At 32.0% G+C, this 23,737-nt stretch overlaps 3 protein-coding genes across 3 annotated transcripts; 1 reads left to right on the forward strand and 2 right to left on the reverse strand.

Moving 5' to 3' along the window:
* Positions 1-203: 203 nt before the first annotated feature.
* LOC11425464 (GATA zinc finger domain-containing protein 10) lies at positions 204-2,197 on the reverse strand. The gene has a single exon (XM_003590349.4). It carries the CDS (start codon positions 1,849-1,851, stop codon positions 361-363), a length of 1,491 nt encoding a protein of 496 aa, XP_003590397.1. The 5' UTR covers positions 1,852-2,197; the 3' UTR covers positions 204-360.
* Positions 2,198-12,620: 10,423 nt separating this feature from the next.
* On the forward strand, positions 12,621-15,125 carry LOC11420785 (putative homeobox-leucine zipper protein ATHB-51). Its single transcript, XM_003590351.3, has 3 exons — positions 12,621-12,810; positions 13,179-13,507; positions 14,756-15,125. The coding sequence occupies exons 1-3, from the start codon at positions 12,720-12,722 to the stop codon at positions 15,032-15,034; spliced, it is 699 nt and encodes a 232-aa protein (XP_003590399.1). The 5' UTR covers positions 12,621-12,719; the 3' UTR covers positions 15,035-15,125.
* A 1,598-nt stretch (positions 15,126-16,723) lies between these two features.
* Positions 16,724-18,935, reverse strand: LOC11434130 (60S ribosomal protein L24). Its single transcript, XM_003590352.4, has 5 exons — positions 18,779-18,935; positions 18,365-18,440; positions 18,150-18,251; positions 17,282-17,430; positions 16,724-17,122 (listed from the first exon to the last, which is right to left on the reverse strand). Exons 1-5 carry the CDS (start codon positions 18,787-18,789, stop codon positions 16,969-16,971), a joined length of 492 nt encoding a protein of 163 aa, XP_003590400.1. The 5' UTR covers positions 18,790-18,935; the 3' UTR covers positions 16,724-16,968.
* Between the last annotated feature and the right edge of the window lie 4,802 nt (positions 18,936-23,737).

The raw sequence follows: 23,737 nt of genomic DNA on the forward strand, positions 1-23,737 counted from the left end.
TCTTAATTATATTTTTTTTTTTATCTATTTTCTTGACAGATTTTTTTAATGTTATTTACACTAATTTATTATGAAAATTGTTCTTTTTTGTTAATGAATTCTTATGCCTCAACAACATATTTGGTTGCTTCATTCAAATATTCCAAGTTTTAACAATCCAAATTGAAGGAGGAAGATTAAACCAAATTAAATTAAAGAGTGTGTATCTAAATGGTTGCTTCACATTGCAGACATACTATTAATTTTATATAAATATTCAATAAGAAACAAGTTGAAGAATAAATAACCTCAAAAAAAATAGAACAACCACAAAATTTTCACCTATTGTGATCTAATCTAAATTCTATCATACAAATTCATCTAGGTAGAAGAGTGTTGCTGCTGCTGCTGCTGCTGAATATGCATCAACTCAAGCTCTTTCTTCCTAATAAGCAAAACCATTCTCTCATTTTCTAATCTTCTCCTTTCATTCTCAAGTTTAGCTCTCTCCATTTCCCTCTCTTTCTTACTACTATACCTTGCCCATTTCAACCTTTGCTTTTCAAGCTGAAATGCTTGTGATTCATATCCTATTTTCTGTTCCTCCAACTGCATTATCCTGTTTCTTATCCATTGCTTTTTCTCCCAAGTACTCTTACCTCCATCTTGAAACACACCACTTATTTCATTGTTCATTTGATTCACCAATTGTGTTGATGATGATGACCTTGGAAATGAAAATCCTCCTTTTCTTGCTCTTTTTCTTGATGGTTTTCCATCATTCTCTTCTTCATCTTGATCATTTATATGACCCTTTGAACAACCTTCTCCTGATTCATCTTCACCCTCATCAGAAAAGTCCTCTGACTCATCCTCTTCATCTTCATCATCCTCTTCTTCAACATATCCACTTCCTATTTTCAACATCCTCAATCCTTCTCCTCTTGAAACACCTAAACTCCCTACACCATTCTCTGATGAATGAAAACAATGTTGTTGGTTCTGCTGCTGGTGCTGGTGTTGATGCTGTTGTTGAGGTTGATTCTGAGGTGGTGTTGTTGTTCCACTTCCACCCTCTACTTGATGTTGAACATTAGAAGTAGCAACACCACCATGGCCACAACTATTATGATAAGCACACATTTCCCTAAAGAAAAGATGTTTAGAATTAAGCAATTTCCTAACTTCATCTTTCATCTTAGGTGACAAATCCATTGAATCCAACAAACCTTGATTCTCAACAACTCTACAAGCTGTTCCTTTACCAAGTATATCATTCACTCTCTTATACCTTTTATTCAAATCATTAAACTTATCTTCACATTGTTGAGGTGACACATAAAACCCTTTTTCCATCATAGCCCTTGAAACAGATTTCCACTTTCCCTTCTTCTGTAACAAACCACTAGACTTTTTCTTATTTGGATCAGTCCCTTCAGAACCAGCTTCATCACCAATGTAATAAACAGCCATTATCAATAGCCTTACCATTGTATCAGTCCATTTCATTCTTTGCCATGGTGAAATCTTCCTTTTTGGGTCACCACCAGAGCTTTCTTCAGCTGGAAAATTTGGTTCATCTTCATCACTCATCTGAGAACTTTGTTGTTGCTGTTTGTTCTTGGATGAAGAAAATGGAGGAAACCCATGTTTCATTGAATGATGATGATGTTGATTTGTGTCAGTGTCATGATGTTGGGGAGCATAGGAAACAACTTGGGAATGGTGCAATTGATGAGGATTTTGTTGTTGTTGATTAGGAAGATTCTGTTGTTTTTGTTGTTGTTGTTGTTGGTGTAAAGGGATATTATCAACTACTCCTAACAAACCAGAAGGAGTGATGGTGGAAAACATGGCATTAGCTTCCATCATTCAAGAAAAAAAGGAATAGAGGCAAAAGGGTGAAAGAAAAATGGGTTGGTTTGGTGAAAGAAAGTACAGAAATTGGGATTACATTACATAGAAAATGATGTTGTTTGTTTTGTTGGTGTTAAGGGGAGACATTAGAGAAAGGTATATAATAGAGAAAAAAGGGTAAAGAGAAAAAAAGGGTATAATATTGATTGTGTATATGATATTTTCTGAAGCAACTGGTTTTGTGAGTGGTGAGAGAAAAACTGCCCATGGTATTTGGGTGAGAGAGAGAGAAGGGACAGAGTTGGAAAGAGAGAGAGAGAGAGAACCCACAGGTTTTGTGCAAAACTGGGGAGCTACTGTTGTAAGCTGTAACGCCAACAACTCAGACGCTGGTTTCGTTTCTTTATACGCTAATCAAATGATTCAACGTCCTTATTAGAAGTTTTTTTAAGTCCCTAAAATTATAAAATTGCCCTTAATAAAGACATTCCGCATGTAACCACCATATATTTATTTTAAAAATTTCCATTTTGTACATTCAAATGTTCATTTTAAAGATTTTCATTTTGTTCATTTGATATATAATTATCGGATTATATTTTAAAAAAATTAATTTTATACATTTGATATATAACTACTAGATATTCATTTTTAAAATTTCGATTTTATACCTCTGGTAGATAACAGAAAAAGTTTGGATGATGTACGTAAAACAAAAGGCTAAATGAGCAATAATCCGGCAGTTATCTACCGGAGGTAAAAAATGAAATTTTTTAAAATAAACATTCGATTGTTATCTACGGGATGCACAAAATTGAATTTTTAAAATGAACATTTGATAGTTATCTATCAGATGTACAAAATGATTTTTTTTAAAAATGAACATCCAATAATTATCTACTGAATGGACAAAATGAATTTTTCTTTTTAAAATGAACATCCGGTAGTTATCTACATAGGGAGTTTCTACGGTACACCCTTAAACTAAGATGTACCGGTACACCTATTTCATAAATCAATACGTTAATGATTATCTTTATGTAATAAAGAGATATTTGTTGACTTTTATATTTTAGAAAATATTATTTCATAAGAAAAAACATCATTTCATTCTTTTTAAGAATCATACAATTTTTTTAAAATTTTATCGAAAAAATAATCAATATTCACTATATTATGAGTAATAAAAATAAAAAACATTGAATTTTGATTTGCGGACACTTTTGAGAAATAAAATATAATTATTATAATTATAACTGATAGAAAATATATATTTTTTTAAAAAAAATAACTTATTAAACTATTAATTTAATATGTAGGTGTACCGGTGCACTCAATTTTGTTGAGTGTACCGTAGAAATTACCATCTACATAACATGTTATTAAATGCAATTTTGTAATTTTAGAAGATCTAAAGAAATACGAGGGCGGCCTAAAAAGAAAGGGTTAATTAAGTTTTTAGTCCCTATAAATATTCACAGTTTTGGTTTTAGTCCCTACAAAATAAAATCACACTTTTTAGTCCCTATAAAATTTTCCATGAGCATTTTTAGTCCCTATAAAATTTTCCATCAACACTTTTGGTCCCTGTAAAAAATTTCCATCAACAATTTTGATCCCTAAAATGCTTAAGAAAAATATCACAGGGACTAAAAAGTGTGATTTTATTTTGTAAGGACTAAAAACAAAACTGTGAATATTTATAGAGACTAAAAACTTAATTAACCTAAAAAAATCCTCTCCCTTTAGGACCTAGAGATGTCAAAATAGGCCCAACAAAAATATAAGATTTAAACATTATGTTTTTGAAAACTTTTATACCCCCATATATACATATACCTCCAAACATACTTCCAAAATACCCATCAAACAAATAAAAATCATTTTTAAAGAAAAATGATCTGTTCTCCTATTTGACTGTAAAATTTGGGGGAAAATAAAGTAATTCAAACTATAAAAAGTTTTTTTTTTTTTTTATCAAGTAGTATAACGTCTAAAAATTCATTTTTGTTAAGTAAATAAGTAAGATATCTAGGATTTAAATCATAATCCTTGCATAAATAATGACAATGTAATATATCTATCAATTGAGTTAAGGTCACAGGGACAAAAACTTTTTAGGGGAAAATTTTTTGAAGAAAAAAAATTCAGTTTGAATATTTAAATCGGATTCTTGATTATTCTTTTTAGTTTGAAGATCTTTCAAATTTAATACATTTGGTTCATATGTCTTAGTGAAAATTTTAAAAGTTGAAAGATCAGGTTTGAATATTCAAAGCAAATCTATCGAAGGTTGAAACTCCTAATTATATGTGAGAATGGTAGGAATAGTCATCAGCTGTTAGATCAAAAATCAAGGTCTCTCTCTTCCAATATAATCTCCAATTTTTTTTTTTCATATGAGATGCAACAATTGAAAAAAAACAAACTCAAATAAAAAAGACCATGTTGACAATGACACTTGTTAATGATTCAAAAGAGGAAATAATTTATAAGTTTTATGCTGATATTTTTTTTCTTTCTTTTTTTTAAGTTTCAATATGTCGAATATACTATTCTTAAGATTAAGGTTCTTCTTTGATCTTATTAGCAAATAGCCAAATACCCTAAGGGCGCTTGCCGGTATTTCCCAATAAAAAAAGGGAATTTATTTTCTCTCCCTACTCACTTCTCACTTGCCCTCCATTTTAACCAAAATATCCTCATCCAGAGAGGGAAATGGAACCTTAACTCTCAAGTCAGTGAGAGAAATGAGGAAGGAAAAGTGTTCGTACCTTGAGTGTGACCTATAAATATTACTATGTAGAACATATTTCTATGACATTTTCATAACATACTATGTAGTATTCTCACGGTGGGTCAATTCAGTATAAATATTACTCCTAATATTCATACCAATGTATAGACTTAATATCTCATATCTATGACCCATGAGATGTGGTCATCAGTCTACATACATATTAAAGCTTGACTACGGATACATTTAAGAATAACATTATTTATGTTAATGTAATCTAATGATTAAGTCACACTCAATATACAATTACACGAACTATCTATTCTAGAAACTTTATTAACATCACTACAAATATAATAAAGAGTGTCATATATTATTTAATAATAAAAGTGATACATAAGATAAGTTTAACATAACCTAATGGACTTTGGGACTTACACCAACAATCTCCTACTAGCACTAGAGCCAATCAGGCATAAACCTAATACCCATAGATCTAGTATGACCCTCGTGTTTCTGTTGGGCAAGAGCTTTAGTAAGTAAAATTAAGCCTTTTTTATTAATCACAATAAGTTAAATACTACTCCCTCCGTCCCGTTTTAACTGAGCTCTTGGCTCATTTCACACTTATTAAGAAAAAGTGTAAAAGTGAAAGAGAGAGAAAAATGAGTTTGAGTGCCCTTATCAACTATTGGTGCATTCTTCTTTATCATAAATGCAAAGTATAATATATTGAATTGAGAGTGGTGAAAGTAATACTCCCTCCGGTCCTATTTATAAGAAAAAGTTGACTTTTTAAATTCATTGAGTCATTAATGTACTTGGTATAGAATATAGACCAAATACATCATTTATTCAATGAATCAAAAAAGTCAAATGTTTCTTATAAATAGGACCGGAGGGAGTATTAATTAGTGTTATAATTGAAAAAATGTAATTAATATTGTATTGAAAAGTGAAATGAATCAATTTTTCTGGGACAATATTTTTTACAAATGACTCAATTATTATGGGACGGAGGGAGTATAAACTTCCTGATTACTTTATGATTTAAACTGGAGTATTTTAATTTAAAAAAATTGTCAATAATTAATATGTTAGGGGAATTTGTTACTAACATACACCAATTATTGAACCTCAATCTCAATATACCAATCATCACCCAATCAACTCAATGGATTCAACAACAACTGATTTAGAGAAAAAGTAAAATCTTTGGGCATTGAGCTAAGAATATGCCAAAATAAAACTTTAGCCTCCTCCAGCACCTTCTCCCAATTGAAGCCTTCTTGCTTAAAGATGATTGCATTTTTTTTTATAGGCAAAATAGAAAATATATATAAAATAAAAAGAAGAGATACAAAGACTGGGGACATTAAACCTGACTCAAAAATAACCCAAATGAAAATACATCGTGATAAATCAGTCCAATGGATCTACTCTAATCTATTCTAACAAAATTCACTAATCACAAGCGCAATCCAGCAAACCCGCGTACGGACACGAAACCAAATTACAAAAAAAGGTGAATAGTGAATATTTGCAGAGAAACAGTAAGAGTTTAAATATGGCGAATGGATCGACCGCCAACACAGTAACAAAATCCAAGTGCCAATAGCTCCTTGGTCAACGACAAGCATAAAAGCTCTTTCGAGCCAAACAACGCGTAAGAACTCAGATCGAGGGATGAGTCCAATACATCAGTAACCATACCCTTTCACGTTTAACGACCCAAACCCTTCCGGGTTAAACGAACCAGACCCTTTCGAATTTTTGTTAACAGAATCATACCCGTTAGGGTTTTTGAACCTTCAAAATTGTAGAAATATTAGAGAACCAAATAACGTCTAACTTTCCCTTAATAACTTGAATATGCCGCCTCTAACCGTCCTACTTGCCATCCCTCTTAATAGACCCTAACACCACCTCATTGCAAACAACCACAAACTCCTCCTCCTATTGAAATAACTTTTTCTCCAAGTGCAATTCATCTTTCTTACACCTTCTCCCTCCACTATAACCTCTACAACGCATCTATCTTTGACTGACGATAATTCAAAAAGTCTACTAAAAAGGTTTTTCATGAGATCTCTGTCCATCCATTTTCCGACCAAAAGCTACTGACTTTTCTGTTACCAACAAGCTTTCTTAAATCATGATCAAACATCCCACTCCTCCGCACCGTGGACTTCTCATAAGTTAATGTTTTAAAATTTTAACACTAAATAGTCACATTTTAAATACAACTGAACGTGTACTCCCTCCTCAATTTACGGTATTCCCTCCTCAATTGTTACATTTTTTTTTTCCCTCCACTATTCCCTCCTTTTGGGTTACATTTTTTCTCATGGATATGGCAAGTGCTCAAAACTCAATCAATTGTTCTCATGTGGCAGCTATAGCACAGTAAGTAATATAATTAATTTATTTCAATTTTTTCACATTTTTCTCATATCTTCTCAACTAATTCCTTATGCCACACATACATATTATTGCTCTACAAATATTTCACCCCTAATTCCTTATATACGAATTCAATAATAATATTTTGTGGATAAATGATGGTGTTATCATTTTACGAATTCAATAATAATATGTAGTAGTAATATGAATTTATTTGTGTAGGTTAGGAGTCACAGATTTAATTGATTTGAACAATGTTCCAAATAATAAACCATGTGATAATTCAGAAAATGAAGTAATTGATTTGAGCAACGACGAGCAGGAAACAATTACTATATCGAAAATTGTTTTGAACCTTTTATTGGGCAATGTTTTTTAAGTGAGGAAGAAGCTTGACGGGTCACTCTTTGCTTAAGAAAATTTAACTCATTTAAAATAACTTTACTGTAATTGAAGAAGCTGGACTAGAGTATACTCCATAATTGTCATTGCGCACCCAAACAATAATAACTCAGTTTTCTTTAATTTGACCTAAAAAGTTCGAACATCAGAGTAAAAATGGACCAATAGATTTGTTTGTTCTTATATAAATTAAACTATTCTTTCTGACATATTACACATGACAACAATATTTAATCTCTTTGTAAACTACTACTTCACAGTGAAGTCTTCAGTCTTCACCCTTGAACTTTTACTCTATAGATCAAATTTTTCACCTTTACTGTGCCATATTTATCTTTCATAAGCATATAGAACAAAAGTGACCACAAAAATAGTATGGAACCGCAGAAGAATTGCTTACGCACCTTCGGTCTTGATGAAATAGTTGTTGGAACATTGATGTGATGTTGGATGAAAAATTGGAAGATTAAACACCAACTAATTATACTTTGATTTAATGTTGTGTGAATTGAAGTGGGATCCCACATAAAATAGAACACACACATTAGTAGTGTTTTAAATTGTGGTATTTAATTTTTAAATACTTGATAATGATAAAAATAATAGTAATTATTATTTTATTCGAGCATATCACTTTTCATAAATTTAGCTTATGGTGGTTGTGATAAGAATAATAATTTAATTATTATTATATTTCCTTCATTCAAATCCAATAGTTTGTTTCCTCCACTTTTGTGGATTTGTTTCTTTTGATCCTATCCACAAGTGTTGTTGAACTGATTAATGGATAAACTCCATTTTAATCTTATCCATTAGAGTAACTGTTGTCGCAATTTTTGCTAAAACAGTTACAGAATCTCTATATAAATAGAGGACTCCACTTAGTTCAAAAACACACCGAAATTCACAGTTGATGCTTCCTGTGTTTTTCCTCTCTTCTCCCTCCTTCGACTTGTGTTGACAAGTCATTCTCCTTTTTCTACTCCTTTCTGTCCCTTTGAAATTAAGAGTGTTCTTAAGACCATAGTCCCTTTTCGGTTTAATATCCCTTTGGAATTAAGAATGGTCTTACAACATAGTCCCTTCGATAATATATGTCCCTTCAGAATAAAGAGTATTTTTAAGATCATAGTCCCTATTTGGAATAACAATGTTCCGTCGGAATTAAGAATGATCTTAACGGTATATATAAAAAGTATTTCAATATTTTTCTATTTGAGGAGAAATGGTGGTATCACCATATTTGAGTGGTCGTAGTACCATATTGATAGTTTGGAGAACTTAAAGTTAGAATGGTATTAACACCATATTTGAGTGGTCTCAGCGCCATAACAGAGTGGTAACAATACCATATTAAAGTGGTTTCAGTATTAAAGAGTGGTCTTAGTACCATATTTGGAGGTGTAATTCTCGAACGATTTTCTACAGTGCAGTAGTTAAGTGTACAGTTGTAGCTGGGCTTGTTTTATTTTAGAGGCGGCGTGGTTGATAGTCTGCCTTGCACAATTTTGGGCAATGCCACGAAACGTCTTAAAGAGAGCGACTTAGTCGTGACTCAACCTAGTAACAACTTCGGTAGATAATAGAATTTAAAAATCCAAATACAACAGTTTGAAAATCCAAAAACAACAATAATTTACTACACTGTTTTCGGTAAAAACTTTGACCATTTTTACCCCCTAATATGGTTAAACCATAAATCCATAATTAAATGCTCAAGGTTCTCATATTTTTAGAATCGTTCAATAATTTCTACTCCTTTATTTACCATGCCATTAATTTTCTATCAGTGTGACAACAGCAAAAAAGGTAGATAGCATTCCACTATTTTTTTTTTTTTTGTCCCAAATTGACTATTCCACTATATTAATTCATAAGTTTGATGTGGTGTAGAGATATTTAAGTTTAGGGTCTCGTTAACGAGTGTCTTCAGAATACTCTTTAAGGATTCTCTCAATCAATAAACCATTCATTAAAAAAGTATAATGTTATAATTTCCAATGTACTAAATCCATAAATTTTCGTAAAAATTTACTATCTAAAATCTTTAAAGAGTGCTTTAGAACACTCATTAGCATTTTCATTAATTTTAAACGTGGAAATTGAGTCCTTTGAAATTTGGTGGTGAAACAGTTAATTTTTTAATTTTTTTAGTAGTGAAACAGTGAAATATTGGTATTTGTGATTTAGGGTGTACCATATTTAATACTATGTATGTACTACCTTAGAAGTCATCATAATTTTTGTTACAGTGAAACTGTTTCTATCGAATGAATTTTTTGTTCTTTTGGTTTTTAGATCAAAATTCCCCACAAGAAGTGAGTAAGTGCGATTAATCTTGTTGGAAACGTTTTAGTTCTTCCGTCCTACGTAGTAGGATAGTTTTAGACGATATAAATGTTGAAAAATTTGAGTCTAAGAAGTTACTTATCTTTTCACTTTTATGAATTTTTCGTAGGATAGTGTTTAGCCCTACATTTACTTACTACTTTTATTTTTTTTTACCAAATTTACTTATTACTTTTGAATACCACTACAACATTTATAATTTTTTCCGATAATATTCTAATAATCCACCTAAGTACTTTGATTAATGTGGATATTTTAATCTTAGCAGGTTATTTTACTATCAAAATCAATAGAATGAATTTTTTTTCTTTATAAAGTGCTACACATTAATCTTAAACAGCACTTATAATAAAAGGATAGAATATCTCTTATGCCTAAAATCACTAATTTTACACTCCTATTATGTGAGTTACTAGAGTAAAAGAATCTAACAAATCCCCAGGTCAGGGATAGTCAATGCTTAATTAAAGTAAAACTTTTTTAAAGGGACAAACTGAAATTCAAACCTCTAATATTGCAGGTGAAGATCCCTATAAAGTAAATGGTCAGTTCTTTGCCTATGTTAAATGTGATGTTGTAATGATATGTATGAGTGATGCTCACAATTGTTAAGCAAAAATTATTCTTTTTAGCTTAATTGACATTTTAACTTCTATTCATAAAGATCTTGCATATGAATTCTATCAAAAATCGTAATATTTATTAAATAGGAAAATGTATTATTTCCAACTAAATGACTCATATTGCTGATGTTTTCCCTAGTAAATTAGGAGCAGGAAAAGATTAACGGTGATAGAATTTATAGTTGTTACTACTTTAGTGCATGTGATTATGACAAAAGTTACACTTTAAAATGTGGTTGTGGTAGTGATTAAAGAGTGGCATGATATGCTTCATATTTATTTCAATTTCAATCCAGCAGCATTGGTTTAAATTGTTTTAATTACTAGGAGGCTACTTTTACAATTCAAGCTGCTATCATATTTAAATTTCTGGCAGCTTAGTTACATTTTTTCCTTACCTTAATTGTATTTTAAAATATGCACAAGTAGAACTTTAATTCTTAATTGAACTTTATCTTATCTATCTTTGTCACATTTGAGGCTCAAAAGCCTTTCTTGTAGCTCCAACCAACAATTGCTTTTATTTCTGGAAAAGGTACAACCAAACACAGTCTAATCAGTCCTATTACAACAAACACAATCAATTGCATTTGCATCATCTCAAAATATATATTTTTAAAAATAAAATAAAGCCCTACCCAGATCCCAATTTCATGCAGGAAACAGATTTATATAGAGACAGACAAGAGAAGTGAAAGTTAGATTTTATCAGCCTTTTCTTGGCTGTAACACTGGCAAGTTATAATTACGGTGAAAGGGATAGGAGAGGTTAAAACAACAGAGAGATGATCCCTAAGTTAATTTACCTTACTTTATTTGTCTCATGTGAACACATCAGTAGTAGCAGGTTTTGTGTACTGCTCTAGTTACACACTCTCTTTTCAACCCAAATAATTTTTACTATGTTGGTTGGTTTTTAATTTTACCCGTAAATGGTCATTTTGGTATTCAATATGTGGAAAATTCTTATTGAATTTGGTCTTTATGTGCGTTTTTCATCGGTTAGTTTGATCTTCAAATATATCTTACGTTAGTTATTTTGATTAACTCATGAAATTACAACAAAAGACACACCGATAGATATTTTGTACTTTCAATACATTTTTTTAGTTTGTAGATGAAGCGACAAACACCACCGAAACTTACATACATCAATGCGAGATTTCAGATTCGAACTCAGGTAAAGATGTTCAATCTAACAATATCGACATTGTCAGTTGAATTAAGTCTTGCAACATTTCAATACATTTAAAGATTATAGTGACATCCTGTCCTGTCGTAAACATTTAAGGATGATAATAAAAATTTATTCTTAATTTTACCCATTTTGCAAATGGGCTCACACATTAACTTTGTGAATAGTCTTGCTAGTGTTTTTGTCCAAGAGAAGTAAGGTGAAACATGAGTTTTGGGTGTGATTGTAGGATTTGTAGGTTCCAAAATCAAAAAGGAAAAGAAAAGGAGTGGAATTCATAGGAGTATGATCAAATATGGTCCCCTTTGAAGGTTGTTTGGGGGGCCAAACTGACATAAGCCTTCCCCTTTTTCACGCCTTGTCCTTACTGTCTTCCCTAGCTAGTATACGGTCTCAGCATTAAACACAAAAACTTTGTTGCTTCCCAAAAGTGAAGTATATGGAGGAACCATTGCTCACCAATTCACTCTCACTCTCACTCTTCACTTCCCTTTCAGAACTCTACTGCCACGCCACACTAAATACATTATCACTCAAAACAATAACTAGGAAGTAAATAAATGGGATGTTATAGTTGTGCCATAAACCATTTCAAAGTAAACACATTATTAATATGATATAAGGGCATGTTTAGTATCACGATGTGTTTGTCATAATCACGGTGAATCATCCTGTTGTTATAAAAACTACATTTTGTAACATTAAACTATCTTGAGACAAAACAAAACACAATTCTACAGCACAACCAAACACTTTATAAGTCACGGTGGCTCATGTGCTTCTGACAAACTCATCGAAAATCCAAACACGCACTTACAACATATCTCACGATTCACAATAATTTATGTGAAACTAATCGCCAACATATATAATTGAATTTCAAATGAAAGCCATAGCTCAACAATATTTTCAATCATTCACAAGTAAATATATATTTACAATTTCAATTATTAATTTTAATTATTAATATTTTTTTGTCCCTTTTCTCTTTAGGGTACAGAGTACCCTACTTTGTAATCAAATTCCCTTAAACCTAGCTACTTAAACATGCTACAGGAAGCTCTGACCTCTCACTATCTTCTTAGTGGTCCTTCCGATTACCAAAAACAGAGATAAGTTATACTTATAGGCCAGACTAGTTTCAGTTGAAGGGGAGTGAAACAGTTAGATAATTATGGAATGGAATGGAAACACAAGAAGTTTTGTTCCTCAACCAGAGTCTTCCTTAAGCTTCCTCTACAACTACAACCAATGCTCATATCAAGGTAAAAATTATCATCACAAGTCACAACACTAGCTACTCTAATGCATTCATCTTTTTATCATCATAACATTGCACCTAGTAACTTCTAGAATGTAATTTAGTAACCCTATATTTAAACTTACGACTAAATTTATATATATTTTCTGTCCAACCATGCATATATAGTTTTTTCCTTCTATATCTGGCATATATATATATATATCTTGGTCAACATTCATTCAAAATTTACGTATGTTTGGCGCGTGCCAGTGTCCGACATGATATCAACACACGTAACTACATACAATGGCTTTCATTCTCATAAATTATTACTGGTGTCTACATATCACTGTCCTAAACTCTTAAACAATATTTCGTGTGTTTGTTAAGGAATGATGGAAGTGAAACATCAAGACTGGACAGATACAATGTTCCCAGAAATGGAAAAAATGATGAAGTATGGGAATCAGGAAAAGAAAAAGCGATTAACGAGTGAACAGATGGAATCACTGGAGAGTAGTTTTCAAGAGGAGATCAAACTAGACCCTCAAAGGAAGATGAAGCTTTCCAAGGAGTTAGGGCTACAGCCTCGTCAAATTGCTATTTGGTTCCAAAATAGACGTGCTAGGTGGAAGACCAAGCAACTTGAACACTTATATGATTCACTTAGACACCAATTTGAGGTTGTGTCTAAGGAAAAACAGCAGCTTCAGGATGAGGTACGTTAACATATGTAATATGTATACTACTATATACTACGCATGTATAGTGAATATGTTATATACCGAAAACATAAAACATGATAAACAATACCTAAAATGGTTACGGCTGTGTTATTTAGATGAGGAACACAAGCAGCAAATAATTTTATTTTGGCGCATACACAAATGTGAAAAAGTTAAAAAAAAAAAAGGCTTAATTGCACTTTTGACCCCTATCTTTTCAAAAGTTGCGATTTTGGTCCCATAACTAATTAAAATACAAAACAGTCATCTATGTATTGGATCTTTGACAGTTTTTGGCACCCAAGGCCACTTTTGACTTAGTCTTCGCTGACGTGGCACCCACATATCTTAAGTGAGGTGCCACGTGTCGACCATTGTGGGTGCCACGTCAGCGAAGACTAAGTTAAAAGTGGCCTTGGGGTCAAAACTGCCAAAGATCCAATACATAGGGGGTTGTTTTGTATTTTAATTAGTTAAAGGGCCAAAATCGCAACTTTTGGAAAGATAGGGGGCCAAAAGTGCAATTAAACAAAAAAAAAAACACTTAAATAATATGTTATTTTAAATAATAAAAAAAAGTATTTTTTGTGTGTCTAAATGCGTTTTATTTCACCACAAAAAAAAAGTGTTTTATTTGTGGGTGCATATGTATTTTTCTACTTAAACACACAATAACCGATACCATATACGAATAAGTGTAGGCATAGGATCCAAGAAGAGTATTTCTTTTTATCTAAGTTGAGAGAAAAATAACAAAAAATCGAAAACGTATAAACATACGGTGTTGATGTCGGGTTTTTATGTAAAAAAAAAAAATCTAAAATGGTCGACTTTTATTGTTTTTGTCATAATCCTCTCAATAAAAAGAGGTTATGGGAGTCCAAATTTCAATGAGAAGGTAAGTAAAGTTTTGCTAATATTTCAAGAATGAAGTGTATGTTTCTATTTACGGTGAACTTAATGAAATCACAGTGACATTGTAATTTTGTTGAAATTCAAGAGTGTAACTAAAGTCATGGTTTGTGATTTGTGATTTGTGATTCTGCAAACTCACCATGAATCCAAATACTCGTAAAATTGATTAGTTTTCTCTTATTTATATTATTGGTGTTAAGTAAACTTTCAAAGTGATTGTATGTCTCTCTCCCGTGTCTATTTTGTAGACACAGTTTTACCAATATGTGTATGTTTATTTATTTTAAAAATCCATGCATATTATATATAAAAATCTGTTATGGCCAGGTTATGAAGTTGAAGGCTATGTTGAAAGAACAAGGTAACTCTTGTGGTAGAATGCAAGGTTACTATACAGAAATGTCAGTGGAAGAAACAGAAACAGTAGAAAGCACATCAGAAGCAGCTCTACGTTGCTCCAACAGAGAGGTGAAGGGAAAGATTCATCAACAGTTGAACATTGATGAAGGAAACTGTAGTTTCAATTTAGAGGACTATAACATTAATAACAATGTTCCACTATTGCCCTACTGGCCTGCTGCTGTACCTTATAACTATCACCCTTAATTATATTATTAAGTAATCTTTGTTTGAAGTTTGAACAACAGCTTTATGTGAGTCTGAGATTAATTAATTTTACTGGTTGTGTAGATTAGAATCGATAATAGTAGTAGTCTGTAGTAGATGGAAAAGGATTTAGGAACTGACATTAGGAGTAAGATAATTATTGCTGGTAAATAAAATGGCTGTCAGGGCAGACATCAGTCACTTAAATTCTTGCGTACTATTATAACTATATATATCATTGTTTGGTACTACTATTTCTAATGAATCCTTACATCATATATACACACAACTTCACGTTTATCAATAGTCATTGATTAATGGAAATTTAAGAGATTGCTTCATTTTGCACCAATTTTCTTAAGTTACACGAAAAATTTGAATTATCAATGCAAGCAGAAGAGTGACAACTTCACTATTTCTTACGGTGAACCCCTAAGTATAAGCCATAAGAAAATGATCCCCATAATCTCTTAAGCAAAGCAATCCAAGATGGTTATCCTATAACCTTAGGGAATTGTAGCATCTACATATTGAACTTGAGAGTTACACTAGGAGATTTACCCCACCCCCAAACTCCTCCACTCTATTGGTATACCTATGCAGCCTGTGATTATGGGTACCTTTGTTTTGGTTAAAAAAAAAAACAGAGACCGTGTTAAAAATCTAGAGATTTTTGAAAAAAATTGATTATTTTTGTTTGTTTACTATCCAAAAAGATTACTTCTGAAAAGAAAAAAAATAAAATAAAATTAACTGCTCTGTGTTACCTCCTTGTTTTTGTAAAAAATAGTTTTGGATAAAACTAATCCCAACAGCTTTTCATATAGAGTAAAAAATGATTTTTCAAAAATCCAGAGCAAACACTTCAAAATGATAAAGGTATTTTTTCTTCTGAAAAAATCCTAACCAAACGCAACTTATATTTGACAATAGCACATTCCTATCACAAATAGGATGGACTCTCCCTAAAATACTTTGCACTGGTTCATCCTTATTCTTCCACAACTAAGTGTTACTGGTACAACAAACACCTCTACTACAGACAACAAAGGCAAGCTCAAGCACATCAATAAATCATTAGTTGACTAAAAGTGCTTCAAACAAGCCTTTACTACTATCCAACAATCCTTGCTTTTCAAACATCTGAATAAGAAAGACATTTCATATTGTTTCAACCCCTATGGGGCATTCAATTCACGTTTATGGGGCAACAAAAATGACAAACCATGAGTTCACTGAGGAAATGAACTACTTTCAGATAAGGGTTGTTAATCAACTAGTAACTAGTATCATATAGTGATGATAAGAATAACTAATGTTCAAGAACCCTTTTCGAGTTCCATAGTTCCAGTCCAGTTCATAACAAAAATCACATCCGGTGATATCCCATTGTCCTAAAAAGAACCAATCATTGCTTCAAAAGCAGAATGAGCTATCACATGAGTTTTTACATCCAAATTCCACACATCAGACTGAATAATTATTTCTTACCAGAAATATAGGTTAGTTTTCAAAATAGTAATTTCACGACCTTAGTTTTGGAACACTTGTTTATGATATTCTGAATGATTTGAAACTAATGTTTCATAATGGGGTAGTTATATGATATTAAAACATTAGGTAAAGCAAAAAACCAATATCAATTTTCGCCAATATTCAGGGACTTTAGTCATCAAAAAATCCCCAATGTGTGGCATAACCAAAGACAAATGATTGTCAAGCATGCACTGTTAAAAAGCAACTGCAAGTATTGAAGAGGATTGACATGAACACAAATTTGCTCAACAGAAAATTCTAAACAGTAACTAGGAAATCTTCCAACAAAAGTTTGACAAGATAGTAAAATACAAGATTGATCCAACAAAAAAATATCGATGCAGAAGTTTCAAAACTCTATTCAAGTGCTAACCAAAATTGGAAACAACACTAAGGGTTCAGCGCTTCCCTCCTCCACCACCAAGCTTAGGACCTTTTGATGCACCTTTAGAAACATTGCCTTTTCCAACAGATTTTTGTGCCTTAGCTTGACTTTCTGCCTTCTTCGCCTTCTTCTCATCCTTTGTTTTCTTCACCCTCTCCTTAATTTCACTGCAAAAAAAAAACATAATGACTTCAGATGGTGAGAAATGATAGCAATATCAATTATTCATATATAAAAACCAAGAGTACATATAGACTAAGAACATAGATGATGTAATTGATGACAATTGTATCTACTCCATGTAAGAAATAAGAGAGAAAACACACCGAAGGGCAGCTTCTCTGGCAGCATCCCGAACCTCTGGCTTTTCTGATCTCTTCTTTTGAATAACTTCCAAAGTAGCACCAACAATGGACCTTGAGTAAGGCTTTTTGGTAGCTCTACGCCTCTTTTTCACAGCTTCTTGGGCAATATCCTGTCAATCACAGGAACACAAAAATAAGCATGCAGCAATCAAAACAGAGGCTTAATTACATACGGCTTAATCACAGACACTACAACTTTAAATTACAACAAGACTTCAAATTACACCAAACATTAACATAAAGGCAAGTAGCATAGTAACATGTTTAGATGTGTGTGGTATACCTTTCGTCATAATCCTGAGGTAAATCAGAAGTATAAATTTACAGCTTAAAGATATTAAAACTTGTAACGAGTACAACAAAAGTTTGTCAAATAATAAAAGTTCCTTTGATAATCAGGTTACACAAGCTACAAGTACAATTGATTAGCAATTGATGATAATTTGTCACATACAACTATGCAAAGTAATCTCAAATATTAATATTCATCTTCTTATGTTGCTTCCAAGTATTATATATGCAATAGTACGTTGTACCGTAATATCAGAAGGATAAATCACAGCTTAAAGGTGTAAAAATAATTCCCCTCACAGTGAAGTTCATTAGTTGGCAATTTTGGTTTAAGTAGCAAGGGCCGGATTGGATTGGCTTATTTTTTAGCTTATGCAAATAAATAAGCTTCTATGTATACTCATAAGCTTGTCAAGGTAGTTTATGAGACAAACATAAGTCAATCCAAACGCGCCTTAAATACAACAGATTTGCAACAGAATATATAGCTTCTACGACATACAATTATGCAAAAGTGATTTTAAGTAAAACTGTTCACCTTCTTGTGTTGCTTCCTATACATGGCAGTCCATGTAAGCTTTGAGGGCTTCAACTTGTTGTGGAAATACCTTTTACATTTCGAGTTGACAAACAGGAAAACCTGGAAAAATCAACAAACACAATCTCATAAGCAACCAATCACAATAAAAATTATAGCAAACATCAAATTCAAAACCCAATAACAAACTTCAATCTCTGCCAATTTTATATTACCTGAGAATCACTACGGATAAATCTGATCCCCCTACCAGGGTAGATCTTGGCACCACTGAATCGGCACAATTCGGTCCTAACACACAAATATAAAATACCTATTAACACATTTGTTAAATGCATCCATTTCTTACAATCAGAAAAGTAACATTATCACAAACAACATCTCAATAATTAAAAAAATAAAGTTTAATTTATACATATTTTTAGCTAATGATGTCACATTTCTACCAATAATCTCAAACAGATTATAGCGAACTAATCCATTTTCAATAAAAAAAAATGTTAATCCAAACCAAACTATATGAATTCGACATTAAATTTTGATAATTCTAAATCGTAAACAACGTTGCAATAGGAACAAAGAAAGAGAAATAGAATCAAAACATGACAGATCTGATCCGATAAACATACTTGAGAACCATGTTGTTGTTGAATTTTGATTTCTTCGCTCCTCCTCTTTCTGCCCTGTTTTTGGTGCCAGAAACCCTAGAAAACCTTCTGAGTTATAAGTTTATATAGTCCCGTTTCTCTTGAGGGTTTCTTTGTAGGCCCCCCTTATATCACTATAGGCCCCCCAAAATACGATATTAACCTTTTTATGCAAACTGTACACCCCGGTCACAAATATAAGCAAAAATTCATATTTTAAATTCATTCAATAAATGATGTATATTGTCTACAATAAAGACCACTTACACCATTTATTTAATGAATTTAAAACATAAATTTTTGTTTATATTTATGACCAGAGCGTGTATATAATACCGAATTGTATAATTATAACATAAACACTTATATAAGTTAAGTTAAATTGTTTTTGTATCTGCTATAGTCAAATGCTTAAGTTAGAAGAGAAGTTCAAATATAAGTCAATCCAAACAGGGCATAAGATAAGTTCTCATTGTTTCAGATAGTAGAATCGTTGTTCCTGACCTTGTTGGTTCCTATTGATTAGATTAGCATTGTTAATGTGTATTTCATTTGGCTTTTTGCTCTTGTGAACGAAATTACTAACACTCAAAGCTACAACGTTCATCATTGATGTTTTTGTTTTCTTGTTCTTGTGTTTTGGGGATTACTTTGGTTTTGGTGTGTGTGTGTGTGTTTTTTTTTTCTTTCTATGAGTACAAGGATTTGGTAATAATGATAGAGATGCTAATGTAATACTGAAAATAATTTTATGTTGAGTTGCTCATGTATCATAACCATATGCTCGTTTTCATTTCTTTGCAAAACCATATGTTTGTATACACTTTTACTTGTCTTTGTCCGATGAGAGATTTTCTTTTGTCGGTATGGAACCATAGTTCAGCTCATATTTATTAGGTTCTTTAAGTCTTTTCTGCTAACCACGTTCTATTTATCATTATCATGAACACCACACTAACTTTTCAACTAGTCTTTTGAGCTCATGTTTATAACCTTCTTAATTCAAGTCTTTTGTGCTAACTATGTATTTACCGTACACTCTTATTTTTCTGTAAGTGCTATCCAAGAGCCTGTTACATGAATATATGGAGGGATGTTATTACTACATCCTTTTATTCATGATTAGAGTGTTTGTCTCCATATTGATAGGAAATGTCTAGAGTTGAAATTGAAGTATAATAGCTTTCTCAAATATTGAATTTTCTGTTTGCTAATTTTTGTGATTATTGAGAATGGATTATTATTTAGGCTTAATTGCACATTTTGCGAATATTGAATGTGCACTAATTTTGGTCACTTTTAGTTCTAATTTTAAGAGTATGGTTGATGTGTATAGTTTTGGTGTTAAACTTTGTTAGTTTTTTAGTATTACTTTTTGCTTTTTTATTTTTTTTTTATTTTTATAATTGCTTATTGTCTATAATAGTACTGTTCAGCGTGTAAGTGGGGAGAAAATATAATGCAGTTGAGTCTAGTAAATGCTTGCTAATGCAATGACAAAACCACTGATTCATAATTTTGGAATTGAACTATTTTTCTATTACATTTGACAAAAGATAGACTTACAGGTTATGAACATTGTGAAAATTAATGCAATGAACTTTGGAACTATAATACGATAAGAAAGCATGTATGAAAAAAATAGCCATCCTTCACTTAGCAATCATAGGGTGCAAGGGGAATGATAATCTATCTATATATTCCTATGAAAAGCTTGTGGTGGGAAGCATAAGAGAAAAATAGAATTTACTTAATTTAGAAATCAATTTGGAAAAAAGTAACTATCACATGAACAAAGGTTTTATATATATACTAACTTTTGGAACAAAATATATATCACAGAGATGAGGGATAAATGGATTGACCTGTCTTATTTGCAATTAATCTAGTGGAAATAATTTTCTATAGAACTGTCGCTTGAACAAAGGTTGCTAGAATTTTGATCTTGAAATTGTCATGAACCATATTTTAAAAGGATAGCCTCATAGGATTTTAAAACACTAACACTGTGTTTGGTTGGGGTGAAATAAGGAAGAGAGAAGTTGGGGAGAGAGAGATTGAAGAGAAAGATTCAATTTCTCTTGTTTAGTTTGAAGAGAAACATGAAAGAGAGAAGTTTTAAAATGTGGGACCCACGCGTTTTTGGTTTCTCCACAAGGCATCGAAGAAAGAGGAGAGAAAGTGCTGATCTTTATGGATTTTACTATCTTACCCATGTCTTCTCTATCTTTGATAAGTTTAAAGCGTGGGACCGTGTAATGTTGGGAGCTTGAGCTTGAGCTTGAGGGATATAGATAGAGGTGGTGAAAGGGAGTTCAAGCATGATCTCCATAATTTGATATTTAAACATATTTTCCTTTTTTTTATTTTTTAACATACAGATTTATTTGATAATTATACAAAAAATATATTTATATAAATTTGTTACTTAAAGTAATTTAATTTACTTAATTATATATATTAATTTAAATAATATTATTAACTGAATTAATTTAAAATAATTTTTCTAAGTAAGCAACTTGTTTAATTAAATAAAATAAATTAACTTTGAAATAAAATAAATTGGATACTTGTTTTCTAGGTAAGGGTATTTTTGTCCTTAAACAATAATTACATCTATCTTTCTCTTTTTTTCTTTCTTTATGAAAGAATCTATCTTTCTCTTCTATTTCTCTTATCTTTCTCTTCTACCAAACAATACATCAAATCTACTCTATTTCTCACATCTTTCTCTCTTCTCGTACTCTCTCTTACCTATTTCTATCTTCACAACTTCTCTTCCAAACCAAACATACCCTAAGGCTTTGTTTGAGAGTTTGGAGGGGAGAGGAGGGGAGGGTTTTGGAAAAAAGGAAGGAGCAAGTGGAAGAAATAGAAGACATTGGAAGGAGAGAGCTTCGGGGGTTAATTTTTTACTCATAATAAAAAAATTCCCCTCATTTGGGGAATTCAAAAAATGTATTGGGGGTTTATGGAGGGTTTATATGAATTTTTCAAATTCAACCTATGTTGTTATAATATTCTTATTAATCATAAGTATTAGTTTATCATTTTCTAAAAAACTGTTCTTTTACAAAATGTGAATTTTTTGTTCATTTTTCTATATATTTCCAACCCCCCAAAATCCTCCCCTTCCTTCCCCTCCAAACTTCCAAACAAAGCCTAAGAGTGTGTTTGAATTGAGGGTTTAAGAGTGAAGAGATGGGAGGGTTCACTTTTTATTTTTAAATTATAGACACTATGAAATATTTGTTTAAAAGTTAACTTATTAACATCGTAAACAGTCATATAATACTTCAATCACACTTGATTTATTTTAGAAAAACATGTTATAGAATCCGTATTTTAAAAAAGAAAATTGAACCTTCCCCTCCTAAACCCTCAATCCAAACACACCCTAAGGATATGTTTGGTTGAGCTGTTGGTTTGGTTTCCACGTTTATAATTGTTGAGGTTAGAAACACTGAACTAAACATAAGTTAAATTAGTAAATCACATTATTATATGAAAGACTTTAGTATTGTGTCTCGAGGGGCAAACGCTCCACCAAGGACAGGTGGACGTGGGCGTGGTCGGAGAGAGGAACCAGAAGGCTCTAGTTCCCAGTCTCAGATTGATATTGAGATGCCATCATTACAGTCGGCCTCTGGTTCACAGCCTCCTTCCGTGGGATTTGTTCAGGAGGGATACGGTGGAGGACCTTCGGACACGTCTTTGTTGCCGAGTTTTGGCAAACAAATTGCAACAAAGATTTGGAACGGAGGGGTAATAATTTCTTTTGTTTATTTTATTCGCTTTTATTTAACTTGAAAGAACACTAATTTGTTCATACTTGATAATGAAACAGAAGGCTTTAATTGGCTGGTCTTGCATACTCCCAATTAACTATGTGCCTGCAAGAACCAAATTTTTCAATTAGTCTTTCACTTTGTACTCACTGCCGCCAAATAGTTTTATTTTTTCCCCCACAAAACCAACCTACACGTGCCTAGAAACCCAAAGAGAGGACAAGACCAAAGGAGGCTCTGGAAAACTCAATGTATTGAGATTATGCTATCAATCAATAGAGTTTCCAAAACCTCTAGAAAAAGAGAGGAACCAGATGTTCCTAATAATCCGCCGAGGCCTGCTAATTATGAGGTTCTGTTACATGAGGAACATGGTGTTGATCCATTGACTGCCACGTGCAGAATCAATGACCTGACAATGACTTCCGTTGAACAGAATTAAGAACTTGCAGGTACTCCTTTATACATTGCTATGGAGCGGATTATAGCTCATGCCACGCCTACCACTCAGTACCAGTCGTTGATGCGTAAGCGGAGAAATGTCAGGCAGTATCACAGGGCACTGAGTGATGTCTGCATTTTGTTTTTAGTTTTTAGTTTTAGAAATTTAGACTTTGGATATGAACCTATATTGTTGGGGCATTCTACTTTGTTATGAACCTATTTGGTAATTGAATCAATTTATGAACTATGTAGTTGGGAATTATAGTTTGTTATGAACATATGTGCAGGTATTGAAACTGTTCAATTAGTCATTGAGTTGTTCTATTTTGCAATTCTTTATGCTGCTGGAATTGTGAATGAATTTTGGCACGTTATTCATCACCCATGAACCAAACATATTTGTTTATGGAAATGCCATTGATCCTTACATTAATATCACTGTCAAATGATTTTATTTCTTGTCTAATATTTCACTCTTATGTTTTCATCTTAATGTTTATAATTGATTGACATACATATTTTTTAGCTTAGTTTTTTGCATTATAAAAAAATTACACCATCAGTGCACAATTTTTTTTTTTATTCAGTCAAAAAATCATAGTCATTTATATGCGCCACTTTAAACGTAATTATAATTAAAGTCAATAAATTTTATGAATAAAAATAGTTACGATAGATCACCTCTCAAAAAGGAAAAGTTACGATTGAT

Source organism: Medicago truncatula, chromosome 1 (genome assembly GCF_003473485.1).
Source record: "Medicago truncatula cultivar Jemalong A17 chromosome 1, MtrunA17r5.0-ANR, whole genome shotgun sequence".
NCBI lineage: Eukaryota > Viridiplantae > Streptophyta > Magnoliopsida > Fabales > Fabaceae > Medicago > Medicago truncatula.